Here is a 15,605-nt window from a genome sequence, read left to right as displayed (position 1 = left end):
CCATGGATTTATGGATGTCCAGATTGCTTATGATGCTTATGATGCTTATGTTATGATTCAAACACAGGCAGGAAGACTGGATGAGTTTCTAATTTCATCCACAAAGACCATACGAGCCCCTGCTCCTATTGTAGTAAGTCAGAAATTAGCAGTATGTTGGCATTTAAGAAGAGCCTTGATGTCCTGTGGACGATAATCCTTACAGTGCAAGAGGTTAGCAAGTCCCCAGAAAGTTCAGAACAACCAACCTGAACAAACATCTATATTTTTTCACTCATGTTGTTATATTTAAATTTTTTTAGTTTTTCTGAGGTGAAATTACAAAGTGTCACTCTTAGGAGTGAAACATTCTGTCAGTTTGAACAGCCTAGCCATGGATATTTCTGTTAATATTTTTCCTTCCAAAGGGGTAAGTAACAGCCAGTCACATGGACAGTCAGTAAGACTGATGCATGAGGAACACCTCCAGAAATCAAGCTCTTCCAACAAGAAAACTTTAATGAAGGTGTCCCACAGTGATTCAATTAAAGTAGCAGGCTTTCTGTTCACTGTGTGCATTGTGCTTTGCGTTTTTACAGCAGATTACCACAGCAACGGCTACACTGTGACAAATGGCTGGAAGATACACAACACAGCCAAAAACAAATGGTTTGTCTGTATGGCCAAGACTGCAGAGGACAAACAGAAATGGCTGGATGCTATAATCAAGGAAAGGGAACAGAGAGAGAGTAAGTGGATAATGTATTTTCTAATGCGCTGAATGAACCTGTGTACACAGGAGGAATGTATATGCATGTATAAGTATCTGAGAGAAAAAGAAAAAATGGCAGGTTTTCCTCCATGGGCAGAATTAAAATCTATCCTTAATGACAAAGAAAATCAAGTGATTGAAAACAAATATTTCTGAATGTATACCTTGGGATTTTTATGGACTTCTGTCTGTTTATTTATCAAATATTTCTGTTTACCAGAGTCAGTGTCTTTAAATTACTGTGACAAAATTACATTCAATCAATTTCTTTTTCTAGTCTTTTATTTGTAAATAACTTGTACTCATAAACTCAGCCTCCATGATCTTGAAATAAACAGAACAGTTCATGGAGAAAAACTCTAGAAATACTACACTTAAACTGAGAACAATGACAAATGTATGCAGGTGCTTGTCACTTCTCTATTTTCTTGTGGAATGAAACAAAAACTAAGTTTATCTTGAAATGGTAGCGTACAATAGAAGCAAGCTCATGAAGCCTTGAATCTGGGTGGATGATAAAACTTACGTGTTCCTTTAGAAGTCAGAACTATCTTTCACTAGTCAGCCTGCTTCCCTGTTTGCTCAATGGGAGCTATAATAGCTAATTATCAGAGGAAATGACACTTATTTTAAAACATTCTGTGCTTGGCTTTTAGAAGTGGTTCCCCTCTGTGCACATGCAACTTCATTAAAGATGTAATTACTCATCTATGCTAATATTGAAAAAGGTCAGCCCTTTTTTAGTAGTGTGTTTTCAACACTTCTGATTGCTAGGCAATAATGCTTTAGGTTTTTTTAAGTATTTTAAGAAGACTGCAGATCTATTGCTGTAGTTTAATGAAAGCAGAGAATCTAAATCCTTTAATGTCCTTTGAAATTCATACCTTAGTTTTCTTTTTAAATACTTTGCATCTAATCTGCTAAACACAATACACATTGTAGTGTTATTTGTTACCATAGAATAGAAAACATTTCTAACATACCTTGTCATATATGAACCCCAATACAACTTTTGAGAATAGCAAGGATACTGCCTTCAAAATGTAAATCAGGCATGCGTAAATTCAAAAGAACTACCCAAAGGCAACAGATAGAATCAGGCTTCATATTTATTTTTTTTTTATTAAAAGGAAGTGTTTTACCATTCAGAGCTGGTGATCTGTGCTCATTGCTCAGTTCTGCCTTGCACTCTAAGGATCCTGATCTTACATGTGTTACATTTTTTTAATAAAATACATTTCTTGGCTCTTACTTTTGCCCTCAGAGTGCTAAATTTTATCTCTAAAAGATCCGTTGAGTCTCCATTTCATAGTCAATTTTCACTTTGTGTGATCACTGGTGCTCTGCGGATTTTCCTGTGCATCAGGTAAAATGTGTGAGGAGAGAACAAGTTTGGTAAGAAGCAGAAAGACAAGACTGGCAAACAAACCATATATAAACAGAGGGCCTGAGAATATGGGGAGGTAACTGAAATAAGTGTTAGGAAGGGAAAATAACTATTCCTTAATAGAAGGTTTCTCAAAGTTTTCCATGCAGCATTGGCTAGTAAGTGTGGGGTTTTTTTCTGATGCCTTTTGTCATATAGTTTTATGATGTGGCAGCTGATGGCAGGCACTTGGGATAAGCATAGATATCCTGGCAGACATTCCAGGCCTTACTGGAAAAGCTCCTTTGGATCAGAGTTCTTGCAAAGTCACAGTTGTAACTCTAAGTTTAAAGCTACTTTTTAAAATAGAGATGTTGCAAGCATTTCATTGGTGCTAAGCTTGCCAATGACAGTTTTGTACTAGAATAAATAAATGAGCCAACTTCCCCCTTATTGGGAAAATAAGTCAGTTAATTTTTGTGGTTTTACCACTTTGTTTGGCCTCAGCTTTTAACTTTGAGCAAACACTTTATCTGATGTTAAGGATCTGAAGGAATTTCTGCTTCGTATTCCAGGTTTGAAACTGGGAATGGAGAGGGATGCGTACGTCATGATCGCAGAGAAAGGAGAGAAGCTGTACCAAATGATGATGAGCAAGAAAGTGAACCTTATCAAAGACAGGAGGAGAAAATTAAGTACTGTTCCCAAGTGTTTTCTTGGCAAGTAAGTGGCGTTTGAATTGAAAAGGCCCTTTCATACCAATTAAAAGAATGGACTCTAGATTTTCTGGGTATGGCGTTGTGAGGTCAAATAGGATGTGCTTTGATGCAGCTTAATTGAAAAAGCCGTAACCCTCATTACAGTTGTGATTTATTAAAATTATCACTGATTTCTATTTCACACCATACGCAGGTTGTATGATGACAGCTCATTCTATTGTACAGTAACAGCTGTTTCAAATCGGCAAAAGGAATAAGAAAAAATACCTTAATTCCCAAAAGCTTAGGGCTGCTGCTGGCCTAACCTGTATCTTCTTTTGTATACAACCAAACACCAAATGATGTTTAAATACAGCAGAACTATCCAAGCCTCAGGATTGAATTTTGAAGTTTGCTGTTTGTCAACGTAGCAGGCACAAATGAAATTTTGTGCATCATCATTTGATGATTAGATTAGATATGATAGCAGCAAGGCTGATATAGGGATATGCCCTGCATGACACACAGGGAAACATTACTTGACCTGAGAAGACTTTTCTGCTTCAGCGGTTTATGATTGAAATGATCAACTGTGGGAGGAAAAAAGTTCTGAGAGGCAAATTATCCATTCATTTCCCTTCCCTCCCCTGGTCTCTGTAAGGGCAGTTTGCAGGCAGCATTCCTTGTGTATGTGGAAGTGATGCATTGTCTCTCTGCGTGACAAGAGGCAATCTGGTAGCATAGGCTGGCAATATTGCAGCTATAAAAAAAGAAAAACAAATAAATCTTGATTTTTGAAGATTTGGTTGCTTCCCCCCCCCCCCAGATTGTCTTTCGTGTTGCCCCCCCCCCCCCCCAGTTGATCTTGCTGGATTCAAATGCTTTAAGCTCTGATTTTGGAGGCATGATACAGCATTTCGTACTTTCCATGCAACAAGAAGTACCAGGTCAGAAACTTAGTTCTTCCAGTGATGTTATATATGAGTCTGTTGTGGATTCCCGGATATTTTGCTTAGTCTCAAGTGTTACCTGGAATTTCCTGCTTCTCCTTTTTTCAATTTAGAATTACTGTTTTCTTACATGCTTCACAATCTGTCCTGCTCATTGCCTGCAGTTTGCTTGACAGCCAGCTGGCACTCCAGTAGTGAGGGCTTGACCTAAATTTGCGCAATGGGTAACTGGATTGAGATACCAACAGGTATCCTCATCTCTGACAAAAGCATTATTTCTGCTAATGTTTGAGCCTTCCCCATAGAAAATAACTCTGTTGGTATCTTTTCAGCAGTCACTTGTCAATACAGTCCTGGGCAACTCAGTAGAGCAACTCAATTGGTAGAATCCAGTCATGACTCAAAGATTTTTTTGTATCATTCCTGAGGCTTCTCCTGAACAACACATGCTGGTTGTGACCTATTCATTCTTTCAGATATTCCTGGCTAAGGGAGTCACTAATAACTGTGCTGAGATGTACTTGGTTGTTTTCTGCTACGTGCAGCTGAGAGTAACACTAAAGCCATAAAAATATTTTTTTCTCTTGGCCTTTGGCTGTCAGATAGTATCTAATAATTCACGAGATACAATGTAGTTGCAGGAAAAAACATTAACTAATCCTAGTATCTTCAGAAATATCTAATATGTTTATTTATAAGGCTCTTTATTGAACTTAACCTTAGCAACTGGCTTGCTTTGGTGCAAATCATTTTCCTAACCACTCCAGGTGTACTGGCATTTAGACATGTGTGTAGTGATACAATGGTAAGGATGTCTGTTGGTGCCAATATTTGTAAGTCATATACTTGCCGTGCTTCTTTTCAGCACTGCACTAAACCTTCAACTGTATTGAGCTTGTAATAGAGAGGATCTGTTAACCTCAGGAGATTCTAAGCATATCTGAACGGATTTCACAAACCTGGATGGGTTGGATTTTCCTGTGTAGTTCTTGAGTAGAAACTCAGCTGTTCTGAGTCCCTTAATTTCAGAGCTATAGTTGGAAGATGACATCTTGACTTGCATTGTCAGATGAGAACTGAGCATGGCAGCACTGGGAAGTGAGGACACTCTCAGTAATACTGGAGAACTGCTTAGGACAAGATGAGGAAGCAATGAGTGTGTGTCTTGTATTCTCCGTAGTGAGTGTGGAGGATAATTCTGACTTTTCTTCCCTCCTGCAGTTTATATTCTGTTTCAGCTTCTAAATACTTCTAGAAACAGTAAAGAATCACTGGGAAATTGAGAATGAGCTTTCCTTAGGAGATGGAGAGTCTGACTCATCATTACAGCACTCTGGCTTTAGGAGTTCTACAAAACTCTGCTGGTTTCCATGGGATTCCCCTGGCATAGTTGAACAGATCCTGCAGCCTTTTCTACACTATGACAGTTACAGAGTAGCCCCTCAGCAAACCAAAGTTTTCAGGACTGAAGTTGTCGTTGTTATTCTAAAGGCAAAATGCAAATGCTACCTACAGCTTAGATGAGTCAGCTCTGATAAACATGAAGAGACTAAAAATAGTTCATTTAGAGCCCGCAAGTGTAGGCATGGATACTGGTTTTGATAAGCAGCAACCCTCTGCGCATTGGCAAGCACCCAAGTAGTTTATTGAACTCAGATTTCCCATATGTCACTCTACTTTTATATATTCCTTTTGTTCTTCTCTATGAATTTAACACATTTCTAGTATAATCGCTAATTAACCTGAAAAACAACTCAGCCCCCTAGGGCTTTGGCAGTGCTGTTATTCATCAGGCTTGCAATGCCCATTTTCCTGTACTTACTGTTTCTAATTGAGTATCATCCTACATATCTATCCATTTTTGGCTTTTATTCTGCCCATATGTGCAGCTCTGTCCATCATCAGAGAGAGGTTTTGTTTTGTGCTGCATGAGCAGACACACTTAGCACATTTTGTCTATGAATTGGAAGCATCATTTATGTATCTGCCAGGCACCAACTCCAGTAAATGACCTTAAATTAACCTGTCAGTGGGACTTGTGCTCTCTGTTACTGCTCTGTACTTGAATTCAGTCAGTTGAATCTTCTGTCTGCAGTCCTACCGTGATTCCAATAGAACCAATGCAGTTGCACCACTAGTGTACACACTGGTGGTTTGGGGGCAGAAATCAGACCCTGTGAAGAAAGGTGAGCATATGTAACTAAGTCAGATGACAAACACTGCTTGGATGCATAGCTTGGATAGAAGCAGCTGCTTTCTCTACTGTCCAACTTGTTTTTAAGGTCATGAGTTACTCTTGCTTTCATTTTTCCCATCAGATGTCCGGATTGCTCAATAAAATAAGGATTTTCAGCATCTTTATAGATCCAGCCAGGTTGTCTTTCCTTTTGTGTGCATCCTAACTATGATGAGCTAAAGGGAATGGTGGGAAAGGTCATGGATAAGAGATCTGGATCTTCTGCAGAGCATTTTCTCCAGAAATGTAGGAAATTGAGCCACCTAGTAGAGGTATCATCACTTACAGCACTTTTCACACTTGCTTCAAGGAGAAGGTCTCCTGTGGTTGGCTGATGACTTGCAGATCCATGTATCTGCTCATATTCAGAGTAAAAAAGCTAATTGGTTCTCTTTTGCTTCCCTTTGCAGTGAGTTTGTATCATGGCTCACAGAGATTGGAGAGATAAGCAAACCAGAGGAAGGGGTCAACCTCGGACAGGCACTATTGGAAAATGGGATCATTCATCATGGTGAGTGGCCATAATCTAACACCATAATGGTGTTAGATGTTAGTAGTGCCCTGCAAATGACTGTGGGAAAACTGACTGCAGCAGTTCACAAGATGCTCACTTTCCTGTGCCATACCCATCAAATCCTCAAAACCCTTAATAGCTTTTGGGGTTAATGAGTAGGCAAATTTATGTAATGAAAACATGACTTGTTGGGTATCTGAAAGTGTTTGTGCCTGCAGTTGCTTGATTTCTCTGCAACATGTTTGTTGGAGACTATATTAGGTGTATATTCCTTTGGACTTTGTGTGTTTGAAAATCTATAGTGATCAATAAATACAGCTCTCCAAAAGAGACATCAGCGATACAGAGGATAGTCAAGCAGTGCTTTTTCAGAATGGGGCACAGGTACAAACAGTGAGGGACTCCAGACGATGGATCGTTCTTTCTAATGAGACTGCTTGCCATAACGGGAAGAGATGATGGAGGGTTTGTTGTAGGATTTGTTCTTTCTAGTTCATTTGGCAAGAATGTCTCTCTTTAAAATAGTGATGCACCATATTTCTTCATCACACCCAGCAGATGACCTTGAAGTGTTGTGATGAAGGTATTTTAGAAGAGTTGGATCATGCATACAAAAGTGCTGCGTGACCAAGTAGCACAAGATGCTTGTGTTTGAAAATTTCTGTGCTATCTGCATTTCTACTAAAATAAGGTCTTTCTCCAGATTTGTCCTGCTGTTTCCTGTTATTTTCATATTACATTATACAGACAGAGCAACATAGTCCTATTCTAGTTAAACAGCAAATGTCCTAATTTCAACTTGTAGGTGAGTTTAGCTGCAGAATGCACATCAAAGGAATACAGTATATAGGTCTTAAGTCACCAGTGGTCTACATTTCCATACAATCTCTTGGAAACCAATTTAAATAGGGGAGCCATTTAATTAGGTTAGTCTTGCTTTAATCTCTTGGTAACTCAGCTCCACAAACTTGTCTTTCAGGTGACAATAACACCGTTAAGAAATTATGTCTGTTATCTTCTTTTAATTAACACAGAGAGAAATTTAATATGCACAGTACCATGATCTTTCATGCACGTACACTTCCACCCCCAGGCACCAAGGCGTGCTTTCAGGCACATTCAGACACATTCAGACTTCTAAGGTCTTTGGGCATGAGCTAAAAAGCACTGTACATTTTTAGGTACTTGGCCCTAACTGTGGCTTTGGAGAACTGAAACACTCTGGCTCCAGTGTGTAGGGATCCCCTTTACATGAAGAATGCTCTTTTGCACTCACACCCTTACTTGCCTACTTTCTGAATGTTTATACCTGCTCTGTTGGTGCAAAAAGCTCACCTGAGACTTGTTATTTCATAGTGACTGTTTACCTTGCCATAACTTCATACTTTGGCACTTTCAACAGCGTCCTTTTACTCCAAACACAAATTTACAGTGCAAAGAAAGTTGTGCTGTTTTATATACTGCTTCCCTTACTCAAATGCCCTGAGTAAGATGCATCTGGTTTGGTTTTAATGTTACCTTTAGTTAGAGTTCCTGATGTTAGTATCTCAAATGACGGTTACTGCTAGACATTGAAAGGTATTTGCAACAATGCAAGGAAATACCCTTTGAGATTTTGATACATCATTAAACATGGTAGTATCCCATTATGTGTCTCCTAATGTAGCAAGAACTCAAAATTTAAGCAACATAACGAAGCCCTTACCACTATTCTACATTAGGCAATGTCTTTTATCTTTTGTTTTCTCTTGGCATAACATTCCTGTCAGGTGAAAACTGCTGATCTCTCAGCCTGCCTGAGAAGCAGGGCCATAGAAGATTACTAAATGCTGAGCTCTGTGCTAAGTGCTGAGCTCTGTGTGTTTTATCGCTCAATTTCCTCTGTATCTCCTTTAATTCTGGCTATTTTATCTGGGACTGCTGATGTGGAAGTTCTGGTACCTGTCGCAGAGAGCAGAAGTCATCAGAACCTGATCTGCTGTGTGCCCAACACAAAATACACTTTCTGCAAACTCTGTTCTCAACTGGATTTAGAAATACAAAATCCTGAGCATGCAGACACTCAAAGAAGTCAGTAGCTTGCACAACTTAGAGATTCTACCATATACAAAAGTATATACACCAGATCTTGCACATTTTATCTTATTAAGTGAAATTAAGGAAAAATACCACCAATTAAATTAAGCTATGAACAATGTCATTTCTATACTATATACTGTAAAATCTGGAAGATACTTTATTACTTATTTTTAATTTGAACACTTTTGGGTACTTTTTACTTCTAATTACCACTTATTTACTAATCAGTAAAACTAGTAAGTTCTACTGGATACTAAATTACTGTCTTGAGTATGAAGTATTTCCCACCTCCATGTTCTATTGATATAGTTTACCTTAGAACCCTACATATAATTGCATGTAGACTTAAACCCTCTTCCAGTCTAGTGCCTTGGATAAATCTGTTTGAAACTGGGTATGGTTTTTAACTATTTTCTGATTTTGGCCAATGCTTCTTTTGAAATGGCTCCTTATAACACTGAAATATCTTTTGTCTTTAAAGCCTGTCTGTATATAGCATTACCCAATCAGATTTCATCTGCCCTGCTGTGGAATGACTTTTCTGGGTAAAAAAGCAGTATCTCCAAAATACTGTTTAATTTTTAGAAGTAACTCACTAGTGAACAGTTGTGGTAATTTGCAGGCACTTTGTTCAAAATTTGTCGATGAAAGTCAGATGGTCCCAGTTACCTTCACTAGGGCTGTTTCCAAAGCCTTACGTAAACTGAGTCTGGTGTAAAGCTTTATTGGAGCTGCAGTATTTTAGAAAGCTGATTTTGTTGGTGGCGCTATTCAGAAGTACACAAAAGCCAGCAAATCTTAAGATGTAGACATACCAACTGGCCTATGAAGAACATGTCAGGGGGGCAAAGACCATTTTAATTATCATACTGGTATTTCAGTTTCAGATAAGCATCAGTTTAAGAATGAGCAGGTGATGTACAGATTTCGCTATGATGATGGAACGTACAAGCCAAGAAGTGAATTGGAAGACATCATGTCCAAGGTTTGTATTATCATTCTTAGTTGGAACTTTGTGATTTGCGTCACGAGAGTTTCCTCTACCTCTGAATGTCGCTGACCTGTTGTATAGGAGATCCCTAATTTATTTTTGTTTTATTAAGCTATCCATCTTAATGCCATAGGAGACATTCACTCCAGGGAGAGGAAACAGAGCTTAGCAGTAAATAACAATTAAGTTGTGAGTGCACCCGAGACTGCTGATTACAGTCCTAATATAGTAACAAAAGGTCTTAGAAGAAAGCAGTGGGCCATAATACAGCATGTCTGCTGAAAATCTGGGCATTATGGTTCAGGGAGAGAGAGGAGATCAATATTTAACTGCTATTCCTTATAATTGTATGTCAAATGAGTTCTGTTGATCCCATATCTACCCATATACCTTTTGATAAATTGGATTTCTTCTTACGGATATCACTTCATGGGGTAATTGTGAGCAAGGATTAATGGAGAAAGCATTGGACAGGAGGTGATTAGAGATAAGAAAACGCAGATTTTTTGGCGTCTGGAGGCAGGGAAACAAGAAAGAATGTTTGACGGACCTGATAAGGGAAATGTTTTGAAAAACAGTTAATCAATAGATAATTCCAGCTGAGTAGAGACATCGGTGTCCAGGTTTTGCTAGTTTTAGCTAGTCAGTGTTTCTTTGAAAAGGGACAAACTGATAATACCATGCATCTTTCCTTCTTTAGGGTGTGAGGCTCTACTGCCGACTACACTGCCTGTATACTCCAGTGGTAAAGTAAGTTCACCTTCGTGATTCCCGTGTATATATTAACATGCTTTGTTAAAAGGTTGTCATGTTACTGTTGAAATCTTTCTTCTTTCTTACTATAAACAGTAATTTTCTGTATCTTCATGCCTCTTTTATGACTCTTCTATTGTCACAGTTTAGATCTGTAGTTGTATGTCTGCTGGAGGATGTTGGAACCAAGTTCTGGGAAAGCAGGAGGCCAGTGTTACAGCCTTCCTGACGTTTGCTTCCTGTGTCAGCTCATGAGAGCTGTTAGCATCACATGAGTTTATTTGTTTACTCTGGCATTTTCTGTGAGTTAAAGTGGGTGTGATTAGTGAGTGACTACTGATTCAGGGCAGATCGTGCAGTGTGATTGTAGCTGCTGTAGTATTTGGGTTATAGAAAATGTAAACAGATGCTAAAGGGATGTAAACGGGTTCCAATGTGGAGCCTTACTGTGACGTCAGATGAACATTTCTGGCCTATCATGGAAAGCATTCTGAGCCATGTAGGTGTTCCATGTCGGTGTTTACGATTGAATATCTGGCATTTTCACTTAGGATAACTTCATTTTACATTAAAAAAAAATGATGAGGAAGAAAAAAAAACTCTGATGGGCATCACTGGAGTCCCAAATTCAACAAAATTACCCTCTTGTCCCTCAGTTGTACAACGTATGTTTCCTTGAGAGCTGCCATTGTCATGCTAAAAGAAGCTGCAAAGATAGTTACAGTTCATCAGTCATCAGTTTGCCTAGTTAGATCTCTGGGTTGTTGTTTTTTTTACCCAGAATAGTGGTTCTACAATAGTATAGATTTCAGTTAGTGTAAAGTGCATGGAAGGAGCAGGAAAGCATGGTGCAGCCCTTGGTAGGCAAAATGGTTATGTACATGGATGTGTGTATTTACATGTACAATTTTTACCCCTTAAATTCACGTGCAGAGTAGGAATCATGGTAGGTGAAGCTGAAAAGGTTTCACTGTCCTCAGGGTACACATAGACTGAAAGGGATGAAGTTTTATACTTTAGGGAATCAGCGTGGGCAAAATAACTGCCATATGTCTTACAGTGTTTTATCAATATAATGGTTTTTTAATAGAGTCCCAGCTGGAGAATCTTCTAATATCGGGATTAATCTGTGTTGATGACAGCATTGACTCTAAACTGTGTATGACCAGTGAAAAATAGCAGATTCTCAGAAGTTTTGGGATCCTTCTGGATAGACTTAACGTTCTCAGTATGTTTAGGCACTTCTTCCCTCCATTCTCTTTCCTACTCACTCTTCCCTTTTATCTCCTTGTTCGAAAACTGGATCTCCCAGGCTGTCATCCTTTCATGTCTTCTTGTCAGGTCTTTTTGCCTCTGACAAGGCTGATGTTAGCCTAAAGGAGCTAGATTTTACCTATGTTAGTTGTGCAAAGCCTACTTCTTTCTGCTCTGCCTTTGGACCACTGCTTTATCTGGCATCTTCAGACTGCTGATTTCTGCAATTATGCTAGCAAGGTTGATGAGGCTTACTTTTCTGGTGCAACCTTCCTTCTAGAAAGTCAGCAAAACTGCTTGGAGTAGCATGTGCATGTGCCAAGAGGATCTGGAGGAATCATAAAGTTCAAAATTCAGTTATTTTGTGGACAACTTTGGAATGTAATTTTGCTTAGTTGTCTTCCCTGGCTACCTGGGAATTTCCATGTAGCCTTTGCCTTTATAATTTTCTTGAAGTAGACTCCGACAGTGATGTACTTTGAGAATGAGATTATATACCCCACTAGGAATAAAGCTTGCTACTTTGGGGGATGATACCTAAATGTAAAACATTTTGGAGAATCTCAGATTTAGAGAAGGTTCTAAATATGTCTCTGATCCAGTTTGGGGAAGTTGTGAGGGCAGGAGAACTTGCTGCCACTTACACGTGATGGACAATAATACTTCAGTGCATAGATGGGCTAGACCCTATGAAGACCATTACATTCCTCTATTTTCCATGAGGCAGCAAGGTTTTAGGAAAATTGCAACAGTTCTCACATGTATATTTGACTGTTCACCTGCAGCTCATGGTTCTGGACAACATTGTATGATTCATGCTCTGCTCTTGTTCGGGCTCTGTTGAAATGGGGGAAAAGTCAGTGTACTAATGTTGAAATATTCATCTTAACAAGCATTTAACTACAAACAGTAAAAGGCTGGGCCTTGGATCAAGTTCCTGATGCCAACTTATTCAAAATTCTATCTCTATGTCAGCATCAGACTTGAAATGTTGGGAGTTGCTTCTCACAGTCTGGAAACCCCTACTCATTAGTACTCAATATTTTAATGCTTTGCTTTATTGTTCTGACACTTGGAAAGCACATTTTCTCAAGATAAGACTGTGAGAGGGAAAAACTGCCCTGAAAACTCCCACAGTTTTGTGCTGGGTTTAGCACATTACTGGAACACAAGTTGAAAAATGTGTGTAAGCAATATGAGGAAAGCTTTTGTTCTGAGGACACATATTTCTGGAAATGCTGTCATGTTTGGTGGTTTGGGTTTTTTATCCAAGTTCTGAAAGTCTTGCTTCCCTTTCTAATTTCTCACTCCCTGCATTCTACAACCATGCAGCCATTTCTGCTGCATTTATTTACAGAAGCCAGTCACAACATGTTTTTCTCTGTAGTTGATTAGTAAAAGGAAAACATGAGTAGGATGAATTTTAGATGGTGGTTTGATTTTACGTGTTTAGAAAAAAGGAAATATCAAATGGTGTGGTGCTAATGAAAGAGACTGATTTGACAGAACTGAAGAATAAAGTCTTCTTTTGAGCTACCATATAGATACATCCGGTCCGTAAAACAGTCACAGGGTCTGTGAATGTCTCCTTCCACAGTCATGCCAGTAAACCTCAAGCTTGAAATAGAAGGACCACCTCCAAGGGTGAGAGAGGAATTAATTCTTCGTAGCCATTCAGCATTTGGCCTCTCTACTGAGACTCTCAACAAGAGGGAGCCAATTAATGCAAATTAATTGTGGTAATGGCTTTTGTGATGTGGAACTAGGAACTGGATCAAGACCACCAAACTTATTTCACACAGGCCAGTAAACAGCCTTAAAATGGAAAGAGCTTTTCATTCTCTTATGAGCTGGATTAAATCCAGTGACCTGGAGGTGAAAGGTGTTAGAGCCCAATGTTCTGAGCCACACAGTCCTCTTATATTTGTATCAAAATTCTGTAGAAGTACTTTATGAAAGACTAAAAACATCAATTATCTCCATGACTCTGAGAAGAGGAATAGAAGAAAACTGGTAAATGCAGCAAGTTACAATAGTGTTTCTTTTCCTTATTTCAAGAACAGTCTCTGAGGACTGTGTGTGACCTGTTGCAAAGTTGTGTTACAAGTCCTAAATACATTTCCTTTTTTATTAACAATGGCTGAAATGATCTAATGCCATAAAAGAATAGTGTGTACTCTATTTGTATCTGGCTGCTCTGTGATATTTTGCTAAAGGAAGTAAAATCTGAACAGGTGCGGAGAATCAGGAAAACATCTCTTGACAGAGTAGGCTAAAAGGTGCTTAATTCCCTGAGCCTAAGAAAAAGGAGGCATGGAGGGAATATGTAGGGTCACTGTCTGTGAATACACTGATGTGTATACACTAGAGAAGAACTGTTTAAGCTTATAGATGGGGCTGGCACTGAGCCAATAAACGGAACAGGAATAGATTTAGGATGGAAACTAAAGATTACTTCAGACAGAAAAATATGATTGTCAACAGGACTGATGGTGGCAATATTCTAACCTGAGCTAAAGCAGCAGCTTTGTACCTTTGTGAAAAGAATGTCCTGGTTGCCTCTGGCAGGAATATGAGCACTTTGAAGATGGCTTGAAACTACATTTAGAGAAACATGAAGTAACAGTGCTCTGTATGGATCTGAAATATCTTCCTAATTCAAGTTGTTAGAAAAGTTTAGCCTTTCTTCTAGAGAAAAAGGATATCTGCTTATATATTTGTGGCTGGGAGTCTCTCTTATTTTTTTTCCCCCATCTCTTAATAATTATTCTTTCCTCCACTTCATAATAGTAGATCACGATAGTATATGTAGGTTTAGAGTGTAAAAGAAATGTTTACCTTTTTTTGTCCTGATTTTTCTTTGAATTCTGTTTCTGAATTAGAGACCGTGACTACCACCTAAAGACCTACAAATCAGTAATCCCTGCAAGTAAACTAGTGGATTGGCTTATTGCACAGGTAAGAAAATTTTAAGATAGTGCTGTCTTTGATAAGTAGCTTAATTTTTCAGTTGCATTTGAAAGTAAATAATAAACATTTATCTAGAGAACATAATTTAACATTTTCTGATTCTTTTTTAAAAATTTTAAATCTTATTCTTTGTTATTCTTCATTTTGTGAAAAAACTTATTATTTGGCAGCATAAAGAGGAAGAAAGACCTTTGTTAGCCTTAGGAGTGATAAACTGACTGTTCTTGGGGATCTTTTATATTTCTTGTGATTTTCTGAAGACATTTAAAGCAATATTGATCTCATTTTATCTCATATAGGTGTAGTACAATTTTATTGAAAAAATAATCTAGAGTTTTACACCAACAACTATAACGTTGTCTTTAGAAATTGTAGTTACCCCACATTTACCTTGTAATTACAGAGAAGAGCCTGTAGCTTGGGAAGTTAAAAACTTAACTTTGATAGTCTAAAAAAAAAAAAAATCTACAGTGTGCCATGTTGCTCACCATCATAGAGTCAAATGCACATTCTAGTTTTGTCTTACGTGATGGTCTGATTCACAATAACATTAAGTCCTATACTGCCAAATTAACATGAAGAGAGGCTAGCTTGAATGAGAATCAGGCCTCTGACACAACCAGGGATGTTGTCTTTCAGTAATGTTTCCTGCAATTGCATATGATGTACTCCTACATTTGTAAGATTGATATGATTTAACGTTGTTCTGTGCCAAATAACTGGATGTGAGCAAAGTAGTCAATTGTTTTCTTGCTTAAGAGCACAGAGGAGAGCAAGGATATTGGTACGGAGGTTGTCATATCAATTACATGATATAATGGGGTCTTATTCATGAAAGCTGAAGGGGGGAAAAAAAGGCTGCTTTGACCAAAGAAGAGAGATGTAATCAGGCTAATCTGGCCAATATAGTAGTTAATCATAGAGCTGCAGGCAGTAGAAAGACAGATAGCAAGGTAAAACATCAGCTTTTGGTAGCTCGTTTCCTTCCCCATTTTTCTTCATTCTGGTAGGTTAATCTGGCTGTTAGTTCTCCTGTTCACTGA

The 15,605-nt window shown here is 38.4% G+C and overlaps 1 protein-coding gene across 1 annotated transcript; it reads left to right on the top strand.

Annotated features, from left to right (window-relative positions):
• Positions 1 to 578: 578 nt before the first annotated feature.
• LOC104544541 (phosphatidylinositol 3,4,5-trisphosphate-dependent Rac exchanger 1 protein-like) lies at positions 579 to 14,550 on the top strand (the record flags this gene model as incomplete). The annotated part of the gene is made up of 6 exons (XM_010189447.1): positions 579 to 728; positions 2,693 to 2,840; positions 6,412 to 6,512; positions 9,476 to 9,579; positions 10,286 to 10,335; positions 14,475 to 14,550. Coding segments are annotated over 6 exons (629 nt in total), but the record flags the coding sequence as incomplete, so codon positions are not given.
• Positions 14,551 to 15,605: the final 1,055 nt, after the last annotated feature.

This window comes from Mesitornis unicolor, unplaced genomic scaffold (genome assembly GCF_000695765.1).
Source record: "Mesitornis unicolor isolate BGI_N332 unplaced genomic scaffold, ASM69576v1 scaffold53637, whole genome shotgun sequence".
Taxonomy (NCBI): domain Eukaryota; kingdom Metazoa; phylum Chordata; class Aves; order Mesitornithiformes; family Mesitornithidae; genus Mesitornis; species Mesitornis unicolor.
Note: the sequence above shows the minus strand (reverse complement) of the source record. Positions and strands in the feature narration are given on the sequence as shown.